Source organism: Egretta garzetta, unplaced genomic scaffold (genome assembly GCF_000687185.1).
Source record: "Egretta garzetta isolate BGI_Z169 unplaced genomic scaffold, ASM68718v1 scaffold245, whole genome shotgun sequence".
Lineage (NCBI taxonomy): Eukaryota > Metazoa > Chordata > Aves > Pelecaniformes > Ardeidae > Egretta > Egretta garzetta.
The window spans coordinates 291,974-312,746 of NW_009259721.1; the positions used below are offsets into that span (position 1 = coordinate 291,974).

Sequence of the window (20,773 nt, forward strand, 5' to 3'; positions counted from 1 at the left end):
TTCTCCGCCTTGCTCGCTGGGTTCGTGTTTCCCACCCAGCAGGCGTTCGGCCTCGCTTTCTCCGGGGTTGAACCCGTGGCTTTCCTCGGCCCCGTTTGATGCCGGTGCCGGGAGAGGCAGCGTACGTGGCCGCCGGTGCTCCTGTCGCCCTAATCCTCGGGGGTCCGGCTCGCAGCGCCCGTCAGCAGCTTGCCTCGGATTTTCAAGCGAGGGCTGAAACTTGGGGGTTCTTGGAACTACAGCGTAAATTGTGGCGTGCGTTTTGTTTTGGCTTTGGGGGGTGCTAGAGGAGCGGTGTGTCTGGGAGGAGGTGTTCAACTGTTCAGTGCTACAGCACTCGGAAAAAAAATTGTCTCGGTGAAATCTAATTCCGTGTTGTTACGGTGTCGCGTGCTCAGTCAGAGCCGGTGCGTGTAGCTCACCTGCTCTCGGATGCGCGTTTCCTGTGGACCAGGTTAAAGCATTGCAGTGCTCCGGGTCACTTGGCTCGCTGTGCCCGTGTACTTGATGCGTACGTAACTTCCGTGCCGTGGAACGAGTGTAGACTGTGCCTTCCAGGTGTTTTTATTGAAATCACAGCTTGATTTTTTTTTTTTTTAATTTATTTTACGTGTCCAGGGATGCAATTGAAAAGCTTCTGGAGCTTTTAATGCAGTGACTCACGTGCTGTGGTCTACAGGCCAAACTAGGGCCCTGGTAAGTGGTTTTGCAGGTCTTAACTGGGCCCTGTGGTGAAAGCGACCTTGTTTGGTGACATCTTTTTGGTTTTAGTAAGGACTCAAGCCTTTCCTGTGTTGCACAGTGGAGGAATTAACCTGGCTTGGTAGTGGTTCTTTCACCCAAACTGATCAGTAGCGGTTCATCTGGCACGTGGTCTCAGAAAGTCCTTCAGTTTTAAAGATGATGCCTTGAATATAGCGCATAAATGCATATATTGGGTTTGTGTGGCAAGGTTTTGGTAGGTGGGGGGCTACAGGGGCGGCTGCTGTGAGATGGTCAACCCATCACAAAACACTAACTAAAGTACTCAGTTGGTCCTTGTGATCCTTCTTGTTAAATTCCAGATTCTACATTTTGCATTATGTGTGCTAGCGAAGGAGATAGAGCTTGGGAAGCTAGGTTTATTTTAGTAGCAGTTAGCAGGGTTATCTGAATCCCGCTATGTCTGTTAGGATACATGTGTGGGAACAACATGAAGCATAGCTTCTGAAGTATATATAAACTGAAACACGCACATTAAGAACGTTTAATTGTGTGCTTTGGTGAAGTAAGAATCTTTGGGTTGCTGTGTCAAAAACTTTTAGATGATGTGAGAGAGATGTGCATGTAGGGTTCGGGAGAGTTGTGAGAGACTGAACATGGTTAAATGCCTCCAACACTTGTTGCCATAGAAAATTACAGAGGCCGGGCCTGGCTTTTGCGGCTGAGGGAGGGAGTGGAACTTGCCTGCGAGGCGGTGTGACAGGGTAAGTCCTGCATAGTGGCGGAGGGATGGAGGTTGCTTGCGAGGTCCTGTGACAAGATAAGCTCCGCATAGTAACGCTGCACGTGAGAGATTTGGCTAATGCAGGACGCCAGAGGTGTGTGGAGGGATGTGCAGTCCTGAGTCCTGATAAGCTAAGCAAAACTTACGGTACATAGCTAAGGGGCCCCCCAAGCTTATTCGGGAAGGGGCTCACAACCACCCCCCATAATTTCACCTGCACAGAAGATCAAGTCCTTAGGGGCGGTGCGCAGAAAACAGAGGGGCATGATTGATGTAAAAAGGGCATAAACTGGGCCGTAAAAGATGCAGACACAAGGAGCCCTGTGTGTGCCCACCACTGGATGATCACCGTGACCGTCAGCATCATTGACAGAGAGCTTCATCGTGGGATCCAGGGGTGGTGACAATCTCTCTCTCCCCCCCGCTCCCGTTTTCCTGTCTTTTCCTCTTTCTCTTTCTTACCTTGGCGAACATTTTAATAAGAAACTGCACTGCCACTATTACGCCTTCCAAGTTCAGGTTGCATCTACCATAAATAAAACGTTTAACTGATCATTTGGTGTTGTTTCACCTTAATTTAGCCCAAGGGAGTTCCGAAGTTACCACAACCCCCTCCCCCCGGACGCTCCGGCTCAGGTTGTGAAGAGTATATTGGTAAAGATGTGAATGATCCATCTGTTGTGGTACATGTCTGCATGAATAAATGTATTAGCCCAGCAGGTTAATTAAGAAGAAGACACTGACCAACCAGAAGATGCAATTTTGTGGACAGCTCTCTGCACACTGTAAATGGAATCAGTTGAATGGCACATGAAATACTTACCAGTAAATTAGGTACAAAACGGGCATTCTCAACATACAGAGAAGTACCATGTTGCTTAGTCATGCAAGTTCCTTCCGTGTTGGTGTGGGGTTTGATAGTCACGAAGCTTCACTTCCACTTCTACGGTTTCTCTGGTCTCCTGAACCATAAGCAGGTATTTTTTTCATGAAGGAAGCATTTATGGGAAGTGGTACCCATAGCTATACCTGAAGCAGGTTACACTTAACTGCAGACTCTCACTGCTGGATTACAAGCTGTACTATTTTATGTGCATTTACATTTGCCTGCTATTTTTCAGTGTTTCTACGCCTAGGTGAGAGAATTACAAGTGCTATGGCAAAAAAATTGGGTTTTTCTTTTGATATTTTCCTGGCTGCTTTCTTTCAGATTTTCAGATTTTGCTAAGAGTTGTCAGTGCGTGTGTGTGTTTATCGGGTAATAACTGTGGAAGCTGCTGACCAGGAGTGGAGTGCGAGGTCGGTACCTACAGCGCAGTTCTGAGTGCCAGTGCCCTTTGGGGAAAGCCTGCTGCTGCTCTCCCAGAGGAGGCGCTGAGGATGCTTGAAGGCAGTAGTCTGTGGTCTGTACCAGCATCTCTCTTCTACCCCGTTGGCACTCCCTTGAGAGGCACTGCTGACAAAGACAGAAGAATGGTCTCAATTCCTAGAAGTTTGAGAAACACTGACTGAAGTTTAAAAACGACTGTCTAAAGTTGTGGGTTGCTGTATTATAAAGAAGTAGTTTGTAGGTTCATACCTGTTGCACCAGTGAAAGTCTTTTTTGCTGTTGTTTACATTTATGTCGGGGAAAAAATAGGAGTGTTTGGTTTTATGTATTTAAAACCAGTATTTTTATGTCATTTATTTAACGCAAAAAGTAGCATCTGGTATTCAGTTTAATGACTTAATACATCATTGGAATGTGCATTTTATTTGAGGGATAGATGATTTCTTAGTGCCTGGTGTTCCAGCTGTCCAGCTGGACTCCTCCTTTCAGACTGAACAGGTTACGAGAAAACGCCTTCTTGTATTTGTACCACAGTATTCTGAAAAAATGTTTATTTCTAAATTAGAGATTTCAGACGGTTACAGATACTGCAAAACAACTTTTTATGCACCCACTGCTGCTTCTGCTCCTGGGAAGATAGGTTGTTTTGAGGTTTCACTGCCTCACCGACGTATTTACAGGCTCTCTTAAGAAGATTATCTCAACGGGCGGAATGTGTGGCTTTCCCAGCTCCTTGTGAATGACCCAATCTTCATTGGGCTGAAAAACTAAGAAAGAGCTGCAAGATGCTTTCAGAGAGCCAAAGGGGTGCACACAGAATTGGCTAATGTGCGTGTATGTAGAATGTGAGGAACAATACATTTACTGCTATAATATATAGTAGTGGAAATTGTTTGGATATGCTGAATTCAACTCCCATACCTGGTGTTTCTGTATTTAGAAACTGTATTAATCACACCTTAAATTACACAGTAGCTATTTTTAATTTGTTTTGGAAGGGGGACACAAAAATGCTAGGATGTGTATGAGAATGCGACATATCACTTAAATGGATTTCGTAGTGGTTACTGTACTTTCAGTCTAGAAAGCCAAAAATCCCTGCAGCAGATAGACGTACACGTTGCCCGAACTCTCGATTCTTTAGCTTTCTCCTGTGTTGGTGAGTGAGGGTCATGAATATATGCTGGAGCCCAGTGAAGGCCGCGTCCTGAAACATGTTCAGTTCATATTCTGGACTTACTAGAAATCTTGGTCTGAAACTTAAATTTCAGTCTAAATTAATAATATATTTTAAAATAATGTTTTTGCCTGAGAACACTCTAGGCATGTGTTATTTTTAAAAGAATTGATGTCTGTGACTGCTATAAATGGCTTTTCCTTATTAAATATAACGTGCTGTCAATTCAGTGCATGGCAGTTGTGATATAAGCAAGGATTGTTTGTCCAAAAGTAAAAAAAAAAAAAAAAAAGCTGAGTTAAGAGTGGACCTTGAAAGCAGTTCATTTTTTTAAATGTATTTATATTCTGATAGTTTTCGGTGTGATTGTGTCACTCGCTTTGACCTGTTAGGGTTTATTTCAAGGTCTAATCACTGAAACTAGAACAGGGTTTGATGTATGGCTATGCAAAAACATATCTGGACCCTTACATTTCTGAGAGAAGTGGATATTAGGCACATGCAGTAATTACTGTCGGTGTTCTCACCCAATAAATGAAACCTGGCAGAGATTCATTCCTTAGAGGACTGCATACGTGCCAAGTTTGAACTTAAAACGGAAGTTTGAGTTATTAGATTGCACGAGTGCTTGCAAATATTTCCTGAGCTGTGAAGCTTTATTGTCATTATAACAGTGTAAACATCTGAGAGGATTCTGAGTTTTCTTATACTCGCTTAGTACTGCTGTGTTGGGAATCAGCCTGACACACTTCAACCCAAAACAAACACGTGTGTAAAACCAGATGTCTGAAACAATGCTGTTTACTCAGCAGTAATGAGGATTGTAGAAGGTTGATGACTTGATTGTTGGTGGATGATGTGGTAGAGCTTTAGGCTGGTGCTAATTGACGTCTGATAAGTATCAACAGAAAATCTAGGCCATTTCTTTAAAATGAATGTTCATGAAGGAGCAGAGCATCACACAGGTTGGCAGACGTGTCTAGCCTGACCTTGCTCAAAGCAGGTCTGGTTAGAGGAGGTTCTTTAGGGCCTTGTCCAGTTGTGTGGTGACTGTCTACTGGGATGGCAACTTCTCTAACCATCCTCGTAAATATGTGAAATGCATACTGCATTGAAGCAAGTTCTGCCTTGTTCCTGCTTGTACATGTTAATGCTTGTGCTTTTACTGTGCGCCTCTGGGACGAGCCTGGCTCTGCCCCCGCCCCGTTGGGTGGTTGCAGGCGGTGGTGAGGTCCCCTGGTGCAGGCTGAGCGGTCTGAGAGGTGCAGCCTCTCCTCACACGGTTGTGTGTTCCAGCCCCGATCGTCTTGGTTGCCACTGCTGGGCTTGCCCCAGTTTGTCCGTCTGTCCTGTACTGGGGATCCCCGTGTCCAGGTGCGGACTCCCAGAGTGCTGACCAGGGGGAAGGATCCCTGCCCCGGACCTGCTCATGCAGCCTGGGGTGCCTTGGCCCTTTTTGCCAAAGGGTGTGCTGTTGACTCCTCTTCAGCTTGTCCATAAGCTACTTCGAACATTGTGATTTAGGATATTAAAGTGAGGTCCAAGTTACTTATTTATGCTCGTGTTTTAGGGTTTTAGTACTCTTGAATGTCACAAAGCAACTAAAGAATTGGTATAGATTTTTGTATTACAGACCAGAGCTTATGCTAAAGGATCTTATGAAAATACGAATTTTAGTATAGAAGTAGGGATATTTAGAAATGCCAGCGTTTGGGTTCAATATCTGAACAAACTTTGAGAGATACTTTGAATTTAAAATTTTGAACTACTGGAAAGATTCCCTGCGTTAGCCCGGTGATGGAGGGGATCCAGTGGTGAAAAATGCTACTGAAGTACAAAGTGCTTTTTGTAGTGTCTTACCCCTTGATTGTGTACGTGTGCGTGCCATGCCCTCCCCCATCAGACGGGACGATCTCACCCTCGGCAATACCCTTCATTTTGTTGCCACAGGCTGTCTTGGAGTTAGAACTTCAGTGACTTCACTTTACACTATTGCTCTTTGTTCTCCGTAAGGTTTAAGAAGGTTTGCTTAGGCTGTGACTTGTTCATTTTAAGTCGACTGAAGTCAACTTGGCCTTGAAGTCAGCAAGTGAATGTATGGATCCTTTAGTATGGAAGCTTCTTACAAAAGTCAGCTCTTTTGCTTTAGCTCGTGTAATGTTTGTAGTGAGTAGGTTAAGTTTCCATGGCTCTTTGCAACTGTGTTCCCCTTGCCTTCCTCCCACTTCCCCTTTCTCTAACCTCAGGGCTACAGTGCTGGAGGCTCCCTGCCAGCTTCTCTTTAGTGTTTGTGAACAAAAACTAGAAAACCAGATCGAGAGGATGGTAGCATGTGTATTTGGCCAGGAAACAGGTTAATTCCTACTGCCTTGGGAAGCCTTGCTCTTCTACAGATGGTCTGTGAAGCATCTGATGAAATTTCAAATGGGAATTTCTAGAAGTGTGGGTAGGGAACAAAGAATAAGATTTGGAAAATTCCAGTTTTTTTCTTCTTGTGCAGAAGTAGTGGGTACGGGTTGAACACGTGCTGTCTTACTGGGCAGAATGTGTCTTGCCTAGCAAAGGTGTTCTCGGGGTAGATCAGTCGATTCCAACTTATGCTAAAGTGCCAAGAGCCTGAACTCCTTAACATCAAACTGGAGAGGGTACAGAAGCTGAAGACTTGACATAAGCTTCCTCCGGGGACAGTTTCTCTGGTTTGCTCTTATAAGACTGGAAGTGTAGAGAATCCAGCCTTTCCCCTCCATCTCTGTAGCTCTCCAGCATTTTTAAAATTTGGAAGAGTATTTTAGTGTTGCCAAACTGGAGAAATGAATTCTAAGCAGGTTTTGAATAAATTCCCTGCTGAAACTAGTTCAAGATGAAGGCTTTCGTAGTTATATTATCCTGTTGGAAAAATTGCCTTTTTTGAGATGCATGCAAATGGCCATCAGAGAAATGTCACCTGTGGGAATTTTTAAACATAAATATATAAAAGGTATTCTCATAGTTAAGAGTTACAATTAAGAGAAATACTTTGGTTGCAGCTTGAGGAGTTTGCTGGCAGTGGTAGATTAACGCATTTCTCTTTGAAATGCTCCACTGTGATTTGCTGCAGGATTATGTTGCAGATTTTTTTAGCAGTCTTTCTGTTTTTATGAAAACAGAATTACTTTTTCTCCTCAATTTGCTTCCGTTTTGTACTTTTTGGCATCCTTTGATGTCTGTGGTCTAGTTTAGTGTGCTTTATCTAAATCATAAGGAGTTAAAAGGATTACATAGGCGCTACTCTCATGAGTGTTCTTAATAAAGTATTTGACAAATAAGAATGTCTAATGTGCAATGCAAGGAAGATGTGACTTCTAGTAGTTGTATAACTAACAGTTCAACATGTGTTGCATAGTAAAGTTTGTGCTACTTGCCTCTCTCTGCTCCGACAAAACTCTTCGCTTGTGTTCTGCTTCCGTTAGAAGCGTAGGTGATAACCTCGGCAGAAGTTGCCAAGAGAGCTGATGCGGTACCAGAATGTCCTTGCTGTACGTCTTTTGCTTGGTTTTGCAGTCGCAATCCACAGCCTGATTTGCAGAGACACGGGCTCCCGTGCAGGGCAGTGGCAGCTCTCTGCGGGGCAGTGCCCGGGACGTGACCGGTGTTCCTGCTTCCATCGGCCGCGGGCTGTGCCTCGAGCCCCGAGAGCGCGCTGGCGAGAGCTGGGGCGGTGGGCGGCTCGGGCAGCTCCCCAGGGCTGGTTCCTGCTGCAGCTCTTACAGATCCGTCCCTGACCACGTTCTTGCAGGGATGCGCTTCTCTCAGTTCTCCGTGGTTTTCTTCAGCTCAGAGTAGTGTCTCGGGTGAATTGTTCTTTCTGACCGTGTCAAGAGACTCCTTAGGAGCGTGTCGCAAGGAATCTGGGAGTTTCTTTTCTCCCTCTGTTGCAGGCTTTGGAAACTCTGGTAGGGAGGAATGGTTCATGATGTGAGAAGATGGCAAGTGAAACCTATCTTCCTTTGAGTGGGGTTGACAGTGCAAGGCAGGCTTTTCCTACCTGCTGGATTGGTGACTCTCAAACCAAATTTCCAGGTAAGAAATTATTCGTGCTTCTCACTTAAATCAGCCTTAGGTAGGGTAGAAGGAGAGAAACAAAACTGTTTATGCTACGCTCTATATGTAGCAGCAGACGGGGGACAGTAAACATGTATGGTTGAAAATATTGTTGCTGTTCTGCGTAATGTCTGGAGAAGTGTGTGACAAAAAGTAGAATCTGATCTGAACTGCACAATTAGTTGGGAGTAGGATGTAATTCATTTCACCACAGTGTTACTGGAAATGGCAGGGAAGGGAAAATTTGGTACATACAGCTGTGTATATAAGTACTGTGGAAGAGAGGCAATACGTGTTTATGCTCTTGGCTGTCACAGGTCTTTTTACATCGTTGTGAGGTTTGTGATCTAAAGGAGAAAAACCAGAGATGTCAGCCTCTCAGATTGGCGGAAGAAGCTTGGAAGCCCTCTCCTGTTATCTGCAGCTCTTGTAAAATAGTTCCTACTTTTCCGTGGCCTTAGAGGTCCAAAGGCAGTTTGTTCTTGGGTTTCTTCATGAAAGCGCTGATACTCACAGGAGCGTCCGTGGATGGCTGGTGAAACTGGTGGGGTGCTTTTTTCCCTTTGGCACCTGAAGTATGACTGTGTTCCTGTACTAATGCTGATGACAGTCTTTTGATGACAGTGTAAGCTAGAAAGGAACTGCCGTTCAAAACGTTGTAGACCCTCAGTGCAGAGTTTCACGTGATATACGGTCAATACTTACTATTTCTTGTAATATTTTTGTCAGGGAAGAAGCATTTCTGTTTTATGGTTAGGTGAAACTAAGCTATATGGGATTGGAAATGTGGTGTCTGAAAGAAACTGCATTATTCTCAGCTCTTTGCTTCAGTGCTGCTGATAATTCGATGCTCCAGAGGTTATGGCTCCAAAATAACATCAAGGCATCTTTGAGAACATAGGAAGTCTTAATGGTAATAATTAGGATTGGGGGAAATCATAAACCAGTCTGACCTTCATCATTTCTATGCATGTGTGTAATTCAACTGTGATTTAGAAAAAAAGGATGGATCTGTTAACAGTAGTTTTTGCTGTGTGCTGTCTGCTGTGTTCCTTGGAAGTAGTTACATGCCTCTTCTGAAAGCAGAGTTACGGTGAAATGGGTGTACTAGGGCTAACGTGTTTGGGTTTTTTTCTTTTTTCTTTTTTAACAGTATTTAGCTTCTAATTTAAATTGATAGAGAAAACCAATGTAATAAGTTCTGCTGGTATGACTAGGATGAGATTTTTACTTCATTTTCGTTTTCTTATGTAAGAAGTTACTTGGACTGAAACCGGCAGTGAAACCTTGGCTTTCTGGTAGTGATATAAGCATCTGAGCCTTAGTTTGTCCTAAAAGACATTCTCTTTAAATTTTTACCATAAAGTTTGTTGGCTTTCCAATTATCTCAAGTTTTGACATTTAAGGATGTCTTTCTCTTTTTCTTTGATGGAAATGCTATCTCAGTGTGATTTTTCTCTACTTTTCCCTCTCCCCTCCCGAAATCAGCCACATCTGTATCTTCTCAGGAATGTAGTTTGGTTTCTAGTACAAATGGTGCTGTGTTAATTTGTTTTATATTAGATTAAAAGACTGGGACATGAGTGAGTATGAGATGTATTGTGGCTCATATAATATTGGAAAGCTACTGTTGGAAATAATGGGCATCGCGACGTGAAAATGCGTTGCAATAATGCTGAGTGAGAATTGCAGGGCCTTGCCTTAGGGTTGTGGCATACTGAGATGTGCAGGACTCTGGTGGCTCCTTTGTGCAAGGCCTATTTGAATATGGAGGTGCAAAAAGTGGATGTTTGAGGGCGGTGTTTGTGGATTACCTGTGCCCTGTGTCCTCTCAGACAGAAGAAATGGGCCAGGTGGAGTTACCTGCAGTCAGGATCCAGCCCACAGACTGCCAGTTGCATCGCTCTTTTCACACCAAAAGGCTTGATTTTATTCAACTTCCAGTAATTTGTCTAGTTTAAAAACAAAACCTGCCTTACGGGAAGCAGTTTGCATCTGTGGAACTTGACTTTGCGGGGTGTAAAGATTATAGATCTTGGGCTGTTGGTTTTTTTTTCTGCAATATTTTGTGTGATTAACCCAAAACAACACTGAAAAGCAGGTTTAGCTGTGGTCTGTTTTAGATGGAATAGTTTTAATGGTAAATGTTTGAAATTTTTGTTCTGTAAGTATAAACACATCAGCCGGTAGATGGCTTTCATATCGTATTACCTAAAGAATTTTGTCTTTCAGTAGTAAGAAAATCTCAAGGTTCTGCATATGGGGGAGGCTTCATTGTGTATATGAAAGCTCTTGTATATGTAGGTACTGAAATACTGTTTATTGTGCACATCCTGCTCTTGAAGCACATTTGGTTTGATGAGACAGGGAATTTTTAGTTGGGTTATGGTTGCCTCGCAGTGAATCTTCTGTGTTCTGAAGCCGTTGTTAATTTAGCACTTGAAAAAAAATAATGCTAATTTAGTACTAATGTAATTAATCTCCCTGAAATAAATTTTACTGTTCAAACTGAATATCCACAAAGGAGTTGAGTGTCACTTAATTACACTTTTCCAAGTTGTTTCAGGTGTCCCAGTGTATAAAAATACCCACTTGTTTTGAAAGCTTTTTCAAAATTACATTCACAATAAAATTGTATAGGAGCTTGATTTCAGACCAGATGACACTTCTGGGAAGAAAGTGTTAACCACTGCTTTAGTGGTAAGGAAGTTTTCAAACCTTTAACACAGGGTGTTTGTAGAACATCTGCTAAATGTCGGTTTGGTTCGTGTAACTTCTTTGCAGCTCTGCCAAGGACTTAAAACTCTAAATTAGCAATTACAGAGGATAACAAAGCGGCGTGCTGGAAAGGAACTAATTGATATCCAGTGTTAAAGCTATGTGTGTATACATTTACATGTATATGTGCAGTGCTGTATGTGCTGCGGAAAGGCAGGTGTAGTTGGCATGAGAGGAATTTTTGCTATCAACTCGTGGTTTTTGGTATTAGCCTTCCCTGCAGAACACTACCTGAAAAAGCCCTGAAACCTTTCAGGTAGTTCATATTGCCGCACGTGTGCCCCGACTCATGGAAGCAGGCTGTGGTAGAAAGCATCCTCTGTTGTACCTGGGAGAGTGTTGTGGCGCGCTACTTGTGACGTTTTCATGGACACCACGACAGTGGCACCTGACTGTCCAGGCGCCCCCCCCCAATGCAAACAGTAGACAGTGATAACCAGTAATTAACAGGGGTATTGAGTTTAACAAACTAAAATGAGGCTGGGGGGAAAGACGATATTTGCTTGGGGAGAACAAATGACTTGGCTAAAAATAGGTATTTTTTTTAGGAAGAAATCAGTAAGAAAGACTGAGTATGATGTAGAAATTATCACAACTTCATTCTAGTGAAGGGATCCTTTTCTGAAGGGGGGGTGTGTGGCTTGTGGTGGGGGTTTTGGGGGGGGTTTTTTATTGTTGTTGGGGTGTTTTTTCAGGGAAACCTGTTCTATGTGGGTAACGGCTCGTTTTTAAGGGTAGTGCCATCTGTGGAATACATTCATTTACCCAAGTGAAATGAGCAGTTTGAGGATTTTGTGTTCATTCTTGTCATCTTTTGATTCTGGGCATGTTGGTTTTCACGTTCTTTTTCTTAAAACCGGGAAACTTTTTCTGTTTTGCAGTTGGTGTAATCAGATGTCCGATATGCCGCCAAGAATGCAGACAGATTGATCTGGTGGATAACTACTTTGTAAAAGACACATCAGAAACACCAAGCAGCTCCGATGAGAAGTCAGAACAGGTATGGCACTTCACTGCTTGCAGGAATTCATGTGCTGGTTTTGTTTCTGTACGTGTTAATGCTTTCCAGGAGAATGATGGTGACGGTTGCCCTTTGCAGGTGTGTACAAGCTGTGAAGATAATGCTAGTGCTGTTGGATTTTGTGTAGAGTGCGGGGAGTGGTTGTGCAAGACTTGCATAGAAGCGCATCAGCGAGTAAAATTTACTAAAGATCATATGATCAGGAAAAAAGAGGATGTATCTTCAGGTGAGTGTTTGGATATCACTTAATCCTGCCTGTAGTAAAACCTTTTTCTCTTTGGCACAGGAAAAAAGAGAGTGGGAGGATTATTTAGGTAACAACCAGCTGTATGGCTTTCTCCAAGGATTTGGGAAGAGTTTAGTGCTACCAGTGCAAAATTGGTAGCTCTAAAAATAGAGGAAAAACTAAATTTTAAACTAAAATGGGTTATTTGCTAATACTTTGTACAGTTTGGTGTCCAATGTAAAAAAATATCTTAAGTACGGAAGAAACAGAATGAGACTGCAGTCTTTGGAAAGGATTTAGATCCATTCTTACTAATCCTTTTATTTAGTTATGTAACTGACTAAATGGAGGGGTTGAAATCTGGAGAGCACTGATGTATTGGTAATCTTACCCATTGGCCGAGGAAATTACGTTATACATTTTGCTGTACTTGGTTATAAGGAGCAATTATAGTTCTCCCAGTAGAGAATTATATACAGATATTGAATATAACTATAAGCTTCTGATGTTACTGTTGTATTGATACTGCTGAATAAATGTGGAATTTGAATTTATTTTAGGTTTAATATCTTTTTCAGCTAGCAATATTTAACGTGAAGCGTGTGTACAGTTTGTTTAGACATACAGCTTTATTAGAAATTAATTCTTAAACTATTGTTTGACCGTAAATTGTTTGTAACCTACTGAGGTGATGTGGAAAACATTCTCAAAACAGGTAAAAGGTAACTGGATTTTAGCTTAGAAGATTTTATTTGTAAATGGGATAAAAGTTCCGATGTAAATACCTGTAGGTTCTAAACAATCTGGATGTATATGAAGACTGATCACATTGAAGAAGAGAGATCTTGATATTTTGCGCTCTCTCTACATTTAAAATAAAATAAAATGCCATTTCAGAGGAGTAACACTGCTTTGCTTTCTGGCAACTCTCATCAAAATCATGTTAATAGTTAAAAAGTTTGCTATTGAGCTTAGTAATTCTAGACAACATTCTTATTTCACTTGCTCTGTCAAATAAACTTCACTTTTGGAGAGGTTTCTCTGTATGTCTTCATGGGTATTGTTTAATGAGAAATATTACCTATTTAAGTTTAAATGTGTTAATCCTAGTAGACGAGGCACCCTTAAAGGTGAAATCAATCTACAGGGCCCTACAAAGAATTACTAACGGAGTGCTATACTGTGACTGTCAAGGTCATACTATAGCTTCACTTCCCCCTCAATAACCTGAGTGGGGAGGTGCCGGAAGATGCCGGTTCCAGTGAAGTAAACTTTCTATCAGGAATCTAGGCTGCTGTTTACGACGATGGGAGCCCACATGTGGTCGGTACGGTAGCATGTGGCAAGAATGTACCCTTCCTTTGACCTGGCGTGCAGCAATCTTTAGTAACTCTCTTGATTGCAGGGAATAACTGCATTATTTTCTCAGGGGAGCTGGTTCCCTTCTTTCTTGTTAGCCTCTAAGGTATGCCCCGGAGACTTTAAATTTCTATTAATGAGTGTCAGCTGGTTCATGAGCTCTCTTTCTTCACAATAACTTGCATGATATAACAAGCTTCAGAAATGTTGGAGGAAGACATTCATGTTTTAAAACTTGCCTGCTGTATCTCCCAAAGGCTGCTTTCCTCTGTGCTAAGCTCAAAATATCTTTAGAAGACTGTGCAGCACTTTTTAGTAAACTTGGAACTATTTTTTGATGTTATCTGTAATTTGCTTAAATGGAGAAGTTAAGCAGTTTAGCTGGGGTTTAAGTAACTCTTAACACGGGCTATGTTTGTTTTGCATTTACTGCTTCAGTTGCATATGACTTACTGAGGTTTATAAAGGCTTTTGAAGTGATAATTTAGAAAATGTGTGGGTGTTTGCCAGTATAAAAGTTTGTGAGGTTTGGTCCGCCCCTCAGTGCGTCACAGGTGGAATTGCATGCAGTTTAATCTTTAAACACGTGCACATGATCCTGGTGTTTGTGTACAGCTTTTACATTCTTACCTGTGCCAGTGTCTTTTGAGCATTTGTGATGGAGAGGAATTCCTCCTTCTCTTTGTATGTCATAAAGCGGAAACAGCTATAAACCACTGGCACTGTAAATATTTCAATGAGAACGTATTCACGGTAACTTTAGGGTGAGAACAGGTCTGTAGTAATCTTTGTCTAAATTCTTGGTTGTTACTTGGCTTGGAAGTTAGTTCTTTTGCTCTTCAGATTGTCTAAATTTTATTTTTAAATGCAAAAATGGTTTATTTTTAAAAACAGAGGCCGTGGGAGCATCTGGTCAACGTCCTGTTTTCTGTCCTGTCCACAAACAAGAGCAGTTAAAACTTTTCTGTGAAACATGTGACAGGCTGACATGCAGAGACTGTCAGTTACTGGAACACAAAGAACACAGGTACAAATATTACCATGTCTTAATTCCTGTGGTGCACTTTCTCAGAGGATGAAATGGCATTGATTGAAAACAATTGTGTCATTAAATGCTGTTGTATTTACTCTTTGTCAGACTGAAATGATCCCTTGCGAAGGAGAACCTGTGTGGGGTGCTGAAAACTTTAAGTCATCAGTTGGTTGAGCTTTGTCAAGTATCTTAAGAGCAGACTCAAAGCAACATGGTGTGAGGTGATTGGGTGCGATTAAGACGTTAACTTGCCTGGCGTTGACCAGTGCTGTTGCTCTGTTCAGGGCCTGGATAGGAATCGCTGCAGCCCTGAACAGCTGGTGCTGTAAAGAAGCAAAAGTGATATAGTGAGCCATGGATGAGGTCATTTTTTGAAAGGGCATGTTTGATTATGGAAGAGTCTTTCAGTTAGGGTAGTTTTGTAAAGGAAGGTATAAACTTTGCCTCATAGATTAATATATTTTTCTAGTACAGAGGGGAAAAATGGGTTTGTTTTTAGTTGGTTGAAAGTTGCCTCATTCCAAGTAAAAAGAAATGATGGGTTTTGGCTCTGGAGCTTGCTTTTAGCTGCTAGAAAAAAAGTTGGAATCTCTTAAGATACATGAAAGCTTCCTGCTCTTTAGCAGCTTTGTCATATAGTAGTTTGAAAAAATACTTTGCAGTGTTATAATATAGAATCTGGGAATAAATATGTGTTTATCAGCTACTGCAGCACTGCTTTTCCTAGTCAGTCTACAAGTCATGCTTCTCTGTAAAGGTGCTTGGCAGTATGGTGCAGTACTGAATCTCGTGGGGTTTTTCAGAGTAGCGATTACCCTCATAGACTGCTACAGCAGCCTCGTGGAGAACTTTTCCTTTTGGAGTTAGTACTATTAAAATAGTAACAACCTCAAATATTCCTGCTCTGTTCTTTCATAGGCTTGATCACAAATACCCTGGAAGACACCCTTGTCCAGAAAGCGTGGTCTCCCAGGATGTGTTAACTAACTTCTCCTAGGCGGTTTCTTTGCATCTGTTCTGCGCATGATGCTAACGGATTAACCATGTATCTTGTTCTACTTACCTGTTCTCTTCCAGTAAGAGAACACTTTGCTATTAACATGCTTTGCAGAATATTCTTTAAAGACTGTTCTGTCTGCAGATGTGAATTACAGATGATTAGGGTGACTGCTTCGTCTGCCATGAAGTACAACTGAGATTTTTTTTGAAGCTCGCTAAATCATTGAAGGAAAATCATGCTAAGTGGAAACAAGAATTGATTTTAATCTTCTGTTTACTTCTTACCTGCAATCCTAACAGTTTACACCAAAGGAGGATGAATCACCATTTCAGTAGCAACACGGTCCGGTGTTCAGTTCACAATTTCAACTGAAAGAGCTGCTGGTGATTCTGTAGAAAGCTGACGTTCTTTTCGCATCATAGTGGTGTGTGATTGCTCTAGTATAGGCAATTTTCAGTCCACATGCTTTGGAAGCTAGAAGTACAATACAATATAAAACAAAAAAAAGTCTTTTGGCTGTAGCAGAATCTACAGCAAATTTTTAGCAGTAATAGGTAAGTGTAGATTTTTTTTTTTTTTTTCTCCTTAAAGTGGAAATCTGTTTTTCAGCTTGATGAAAATAATTTCAGAAAATCTGCAGATCTCCAAGCATTTCAAATTTTGTGGCCTTGGAGCCTTAGTAATGCTACTTTGTGCACTATAGTACCTAAAATCCTGTGATGCTGTCTGTCTGCAAGAACTTCAGACTCTTCCTAGAAAAAGCACCATTTCAACACTGAGGAAGCTAAATCCTGGTATTTGAAACTTACCTGTTCCTGGTGCAAAGGGAACGGACAGGAACTGTTGTGAACAGTGTGCTCCTTCCCTAAGTCTCTGTTATCATAATTACGAGTAGTTGGAATCAAGAAGCAGTGTTACTGTGGATTTTATCGTATATCCACAGGGTCTTTTCCTGTTAGATTAGATCATAATGTCCTACTAGATTTTGGCAAAGGACAAAACTACCTTCATTTGTGGTTGGGAGATACTATAGGTTACTTCTAATGCAGCTTATAAGATGCTTCACTTTAATTGTAGGAGTTTTCTGCCAGTTTGAACGTTAGGTTTTAGCATAGTGAAGAAGGGAAGACATTCTGGGAACCTAAGTTTTCCCTGTTGTTAACAAATGATATTCCAGAAACGTGAAGCTTGCTTATTCCAAAGACAAGAAGTGGCAAGTGACTGATGGGAATCCTAGGGCTTGGGGGGAATCTTCTGAGAGTCGAGCAGTCGATCAGAAGAGATGGAAGTTCTTGGAGCTACTTAATTTCCCTTGCCATTTTCAATGTAGGCGCTTTGCTTTGTGAATCCCTCTTGTGATGCATAGTATGTTAGGAAAACTCAACTAATTTTATTATTTTCCTTCGATGTAGCTACTGGCACTCTTCTCAGATGAAGCAATGGAAAGTGCCTTTGATACAGTAGCTGTTTAGTTGAAGGGCTTGGAAGGGAATGATAATGTTATTCACTTGGAAGTACTGAAAAAAAAAATTAAGAATTTTTTTTTTTTTAATAGGAATATTTCCTTTCAGATTAAACTGAATAAAATATAAGCAGTATAATCTCTGTTTTTCTGGGATAGGAGGTTTTTTTGTGTGTGTTATTTAATGTGTTTTTAAGCTATTAGTGCATTTTCCTCATCTAACGTTAACAAAATTATTGTCAAACTGAAGTTCCTGGTATCTCCTTTCGCTTATATTCCATCGCTTGCTGTCTTGTGAAATGATGCGGCACATTGTCTCCCTGTGTAGTGGGAATTAATAAGTGATCCATAGGGCTTCAGTCTTCTGGACATTTACAAAAGGTTTTATCAGTACTGAAACATTTTGTGCACTGGTTGGCATACGTATAGTCTGATTTTTCTGCGTGTTTTGTTTTTTTTTTTTTTTTTTTTTTTTTTTTTTTCAAAATTTTATAGCTTTACATCTAAATTGAGAATGCTTGGTTTCAGCACATTGCTCCTTGGTAATTGATACCTTCTTTTGCGTGTTGAAAAGGTATCAGTTTCTGGAAGAAGCTTTTCAGAACCAGAAGGGTGCAATTGAGAACCTGTTGGCCAAACTTCTTGAGAAGAAGAATTATGTAAATTTTGCAGCTACCCAGGTTCAGAATAGGTAAGTACCCCAAAATGATTAACTGTTACTATCACATTGCCCTTTTAACGAATCACAGTAAGATGAATGATGGGACTGGAATAATAGTGATGTCTTAGTTGATTCTGTATGTTTAGTTGTATTGGACTTAATTTCTTTTCGTGATGCTTTCTTCCCTATAATGCTGTTGGAAGTTGTTACAAGAAACAAATGTCTAAGATGATGTGTTTTATGGTGACTTTGTGTAGAAGTGAAGATGTGACATGTTTAGTATTCTTGGGGGAAGGGGGAGGAGATAAAAAAGGGGGGAAGGAATAAAAAAGGCAAGGAAAACCCATTTTATGGTTTCTGCTAAGTTCAGCTCTAGGTGACAAGCGTTGGCTGTAGAGCTAAACAAATCTTTCTTGGAAATATTTTTGTTTCATATGAATGCCTCTGATAACTGTGTAACAAAAACTTGTTTTGAAATTGAATAGAAAATTGGATAGGAAATTGGGGGGGGTGTTGGTCTGTTGGGGCTTTTTAATTAGGCAAGCAAAACTTAGTGTAATTACTTGAAAGGAAGACAAGCTTTTCTTAAACTACTGTTTAACATAAGAATTCCAGGGTTAGCTTAAAACCAAAGTAATATTGAATATAGAGAGAGAGCGCACATGATCACTGCTGGCTTTTTACCCACTTGTGGTGATGTGGTGAGGTCAGGGAATTCCACTGTGATTCTTGGTGGTTTTGTGAGCCTTCTGCAACTTTAAGTCATTTGCAAAATGACAGAGCATCTGGACATGGGAAGTACAGGGGTAGAAGGAAGTGTACCAGAGACGTAAAGAGAAGTTCTGGTGGAAATTTTTAACTCCCAGTGGTACCATGTACATTTAAAAAGAAAAGAAAAGAAAAAAAAAAAAAAAGAGTTGTAAGGGAAGGAGAACATACAACGTGACGGAGGCAGATGTGTGAAGATGGAAGCAAGGAAAATAGAAATTTTTATATGCTGATTTGGCATGGAACTCTTTGAAGGGACCCAAAAGAGAGGGGACCATCGTGAAGCAGGAGGACAAGCTGTGGAGTTGTTACAGGCTTGAAGAAGAGACAGAAACCCAGGTACATGGGAAATAAACTGAAAGCTCAAGAAATGTCACAGAATGTTCTCTAAGAATTCAAGGACAATAATTGGTGTTGCATATATGAGTAACACATTGTAATGTTTTTTTGCCTAACAGTTTCTGGCTTCACTGAAAATTCACTGAATTTCTGTGGCATGTGATTGCTGAGCCAAATGGGTAGTGCAAGTGAGACACTGGTTTACTTTGACATGCCGTTCAGTTACTTTGCTGAAGTGTAGGGCACAAAATCTATTATAATAAAAACTTCAGGGAATGAAAAAGAAGTGTATTACAACAATGTTGTCAGTGTTAGCAGATGGTATGGAATTGCCATTGTATGTGATCGTGAAGCATAAAACAGCGTTGAAGAAACAGTTGCCTGCTGGAATAATTGATAGGTGCCAAAGCCAAGGATGGATGCCTGCTGACCTAATGAAGCATTGGTTGAATGTTTTTTGGAGTAGAAGACTAGGTTGTGCTGTCACAAAAAAGCACATGGGTTCAAGATGCCTAAAAGGGCATTTGACACCAACAATGAAGATCATTGCCATTGTATTGGTCTTGTGATCAGGATGAATGACACCACAATTCAGAAGCTTGATCTAGTAGCAAAGAAGCCCTTTAACAAAGGACCATTTAAGTCTTTACACTCAGACTGGCTTGTGGCAAGGTGTTGTGCTCTGACTTGTACAAGCGAAGTAAAGAATCCTGCTGCGATGCTATGTTGTCACTAGATTAAGGCAGCATAGGATCAAATAAATCCACAATTTGCAAAGGAGTTTAAGAAATGCTGTATTTCAAATTCTGTGGACAGAGCTCAGGATGATTTCCTTGAGTCCGAAGAAGTTGAGAATAGTGAAGACACTAAAACTAAGGAAGAATGACAGCAATGGAAATGATGAAGAGGTGTGAGGTATAAAAAACCTGAAAGGCAGTAGTAGTAAAGCACAAGAGAATGATGTAGACAGGCATATCATTAGCAAAATGCTTATATCCTTACTGTGTTTTGATTACAGGTCTGTAATAACCTTTTTGTTACAAGATTTTTTGGGCTCAGGTGGAGGGGTCCATCTGAGGTTCAGGGTTGACTTCCTTTCTGGTTAATATACAGTAGCATAAATGTTTAAGGCATTGTATATAAATTCTTCACAGTGAAAGAGGAAAGAGACATGATATGGAGATAAATATATTTGTGTACATATACACACGTCTTGGCTGGGTTATGTCTGTATGGTGTATAAACATACAAACAAAGTGTATAAACTACCAGGACTGTTTCATATTATTTTAAGTAAAAATGCAAGTTGTTAATTGAGATATGTCTTGATCTCAGGCTGCTTAAATTTTTTTTCCAAAACTGGAATTTTAGGTGGCTTCTTTGAAAAAGTTGGTTAGTGATGATTTCTCTTTTAGAAATCAAACACGCTATAATTTCTGCACTTATCAGAACTTCTGCAATACAGAAATTGTTCCTTCAGTCTTCGAGGCTGGGAAGCAAGTTTGCTGATGACAATAAGCTGAGTGGAAGTGTTGATCTGCTTGAGGGTAGGAAGGCTCTACCGAGGGACCTGGACAGGCTGGGTCGATGGGCTGCAGCCAGTTGTATGAGGTTCAAGAAGGCCAAGTGCCGGGTCCTGCACTTGGGTCCCAACAACCCCAAGCAACGCTGCAGGCCTGGGGAAGGGCGGCTGGAAAGCTGCCTGGTGGAGAAGGACCTGGGGGTGTTGGTCGACAGGCAGCTGAATATGAGCCAGCAGTGTGCCCAGGTGGCCAAGAGGGCCAAGGGCATCCTGGCTTGTATCAGGAGTGATGTGGCCAGCAGGAGCAGGGCAGGGACCGTGCCCCTGTGCTGGGCGGTGGGGGGGCCACCCCTCAAATGCTGGGGTCAGGATTGGGCCCCTCCCTCCCCGAAGGACCTGGGGGGGCTGGAGCGTGTCCAGAGAAGGGCAGCGGAGCTGGGGAGGGGTCTGGAGCCCCAGGCTGCTGGGGAGCAGCTGGGGGAGCTGGGGGTGTTCAGCCTGGAGCAGAGGAGGCTGAGGGGAGCCCTCATC

At 41.7% G+C, this 20,773-nt stretch overlaps 1 protein-coding gene across 1 annotated transcript in view; it reads left to right on the top strand.

The window, feature by feature from the left end:
• The window catches only part of TRIM33 (tripartite motif containing 33), a gene marked incomplete at its 5' end in the record, with an annotated part of 43,367 nt that overhangs the window by 1,547 nt on the left and 21,047 nt on the right, over positions 1-20,773 (top strand). The window contains 4 exons of the mRNA XM_035894864.1: positions 11,733-11,851; positions 11,951-12,098; positions 14,352-14,484; positions 17,527-17,643. Of these exons, the coding sequence (XP_035750757.1) occupies positions 11,733-11,851; positions 11,951-12,098; positions 14,352-14,484; positions 17,527-17,643 (517 nt within the window). The remainder of the gene's footprint in view (positions 1-11,732; positions 11,852-11,950; positions 12,099-14,351; positions 14,485-17,526; positions 17,644-20,773) is intronic.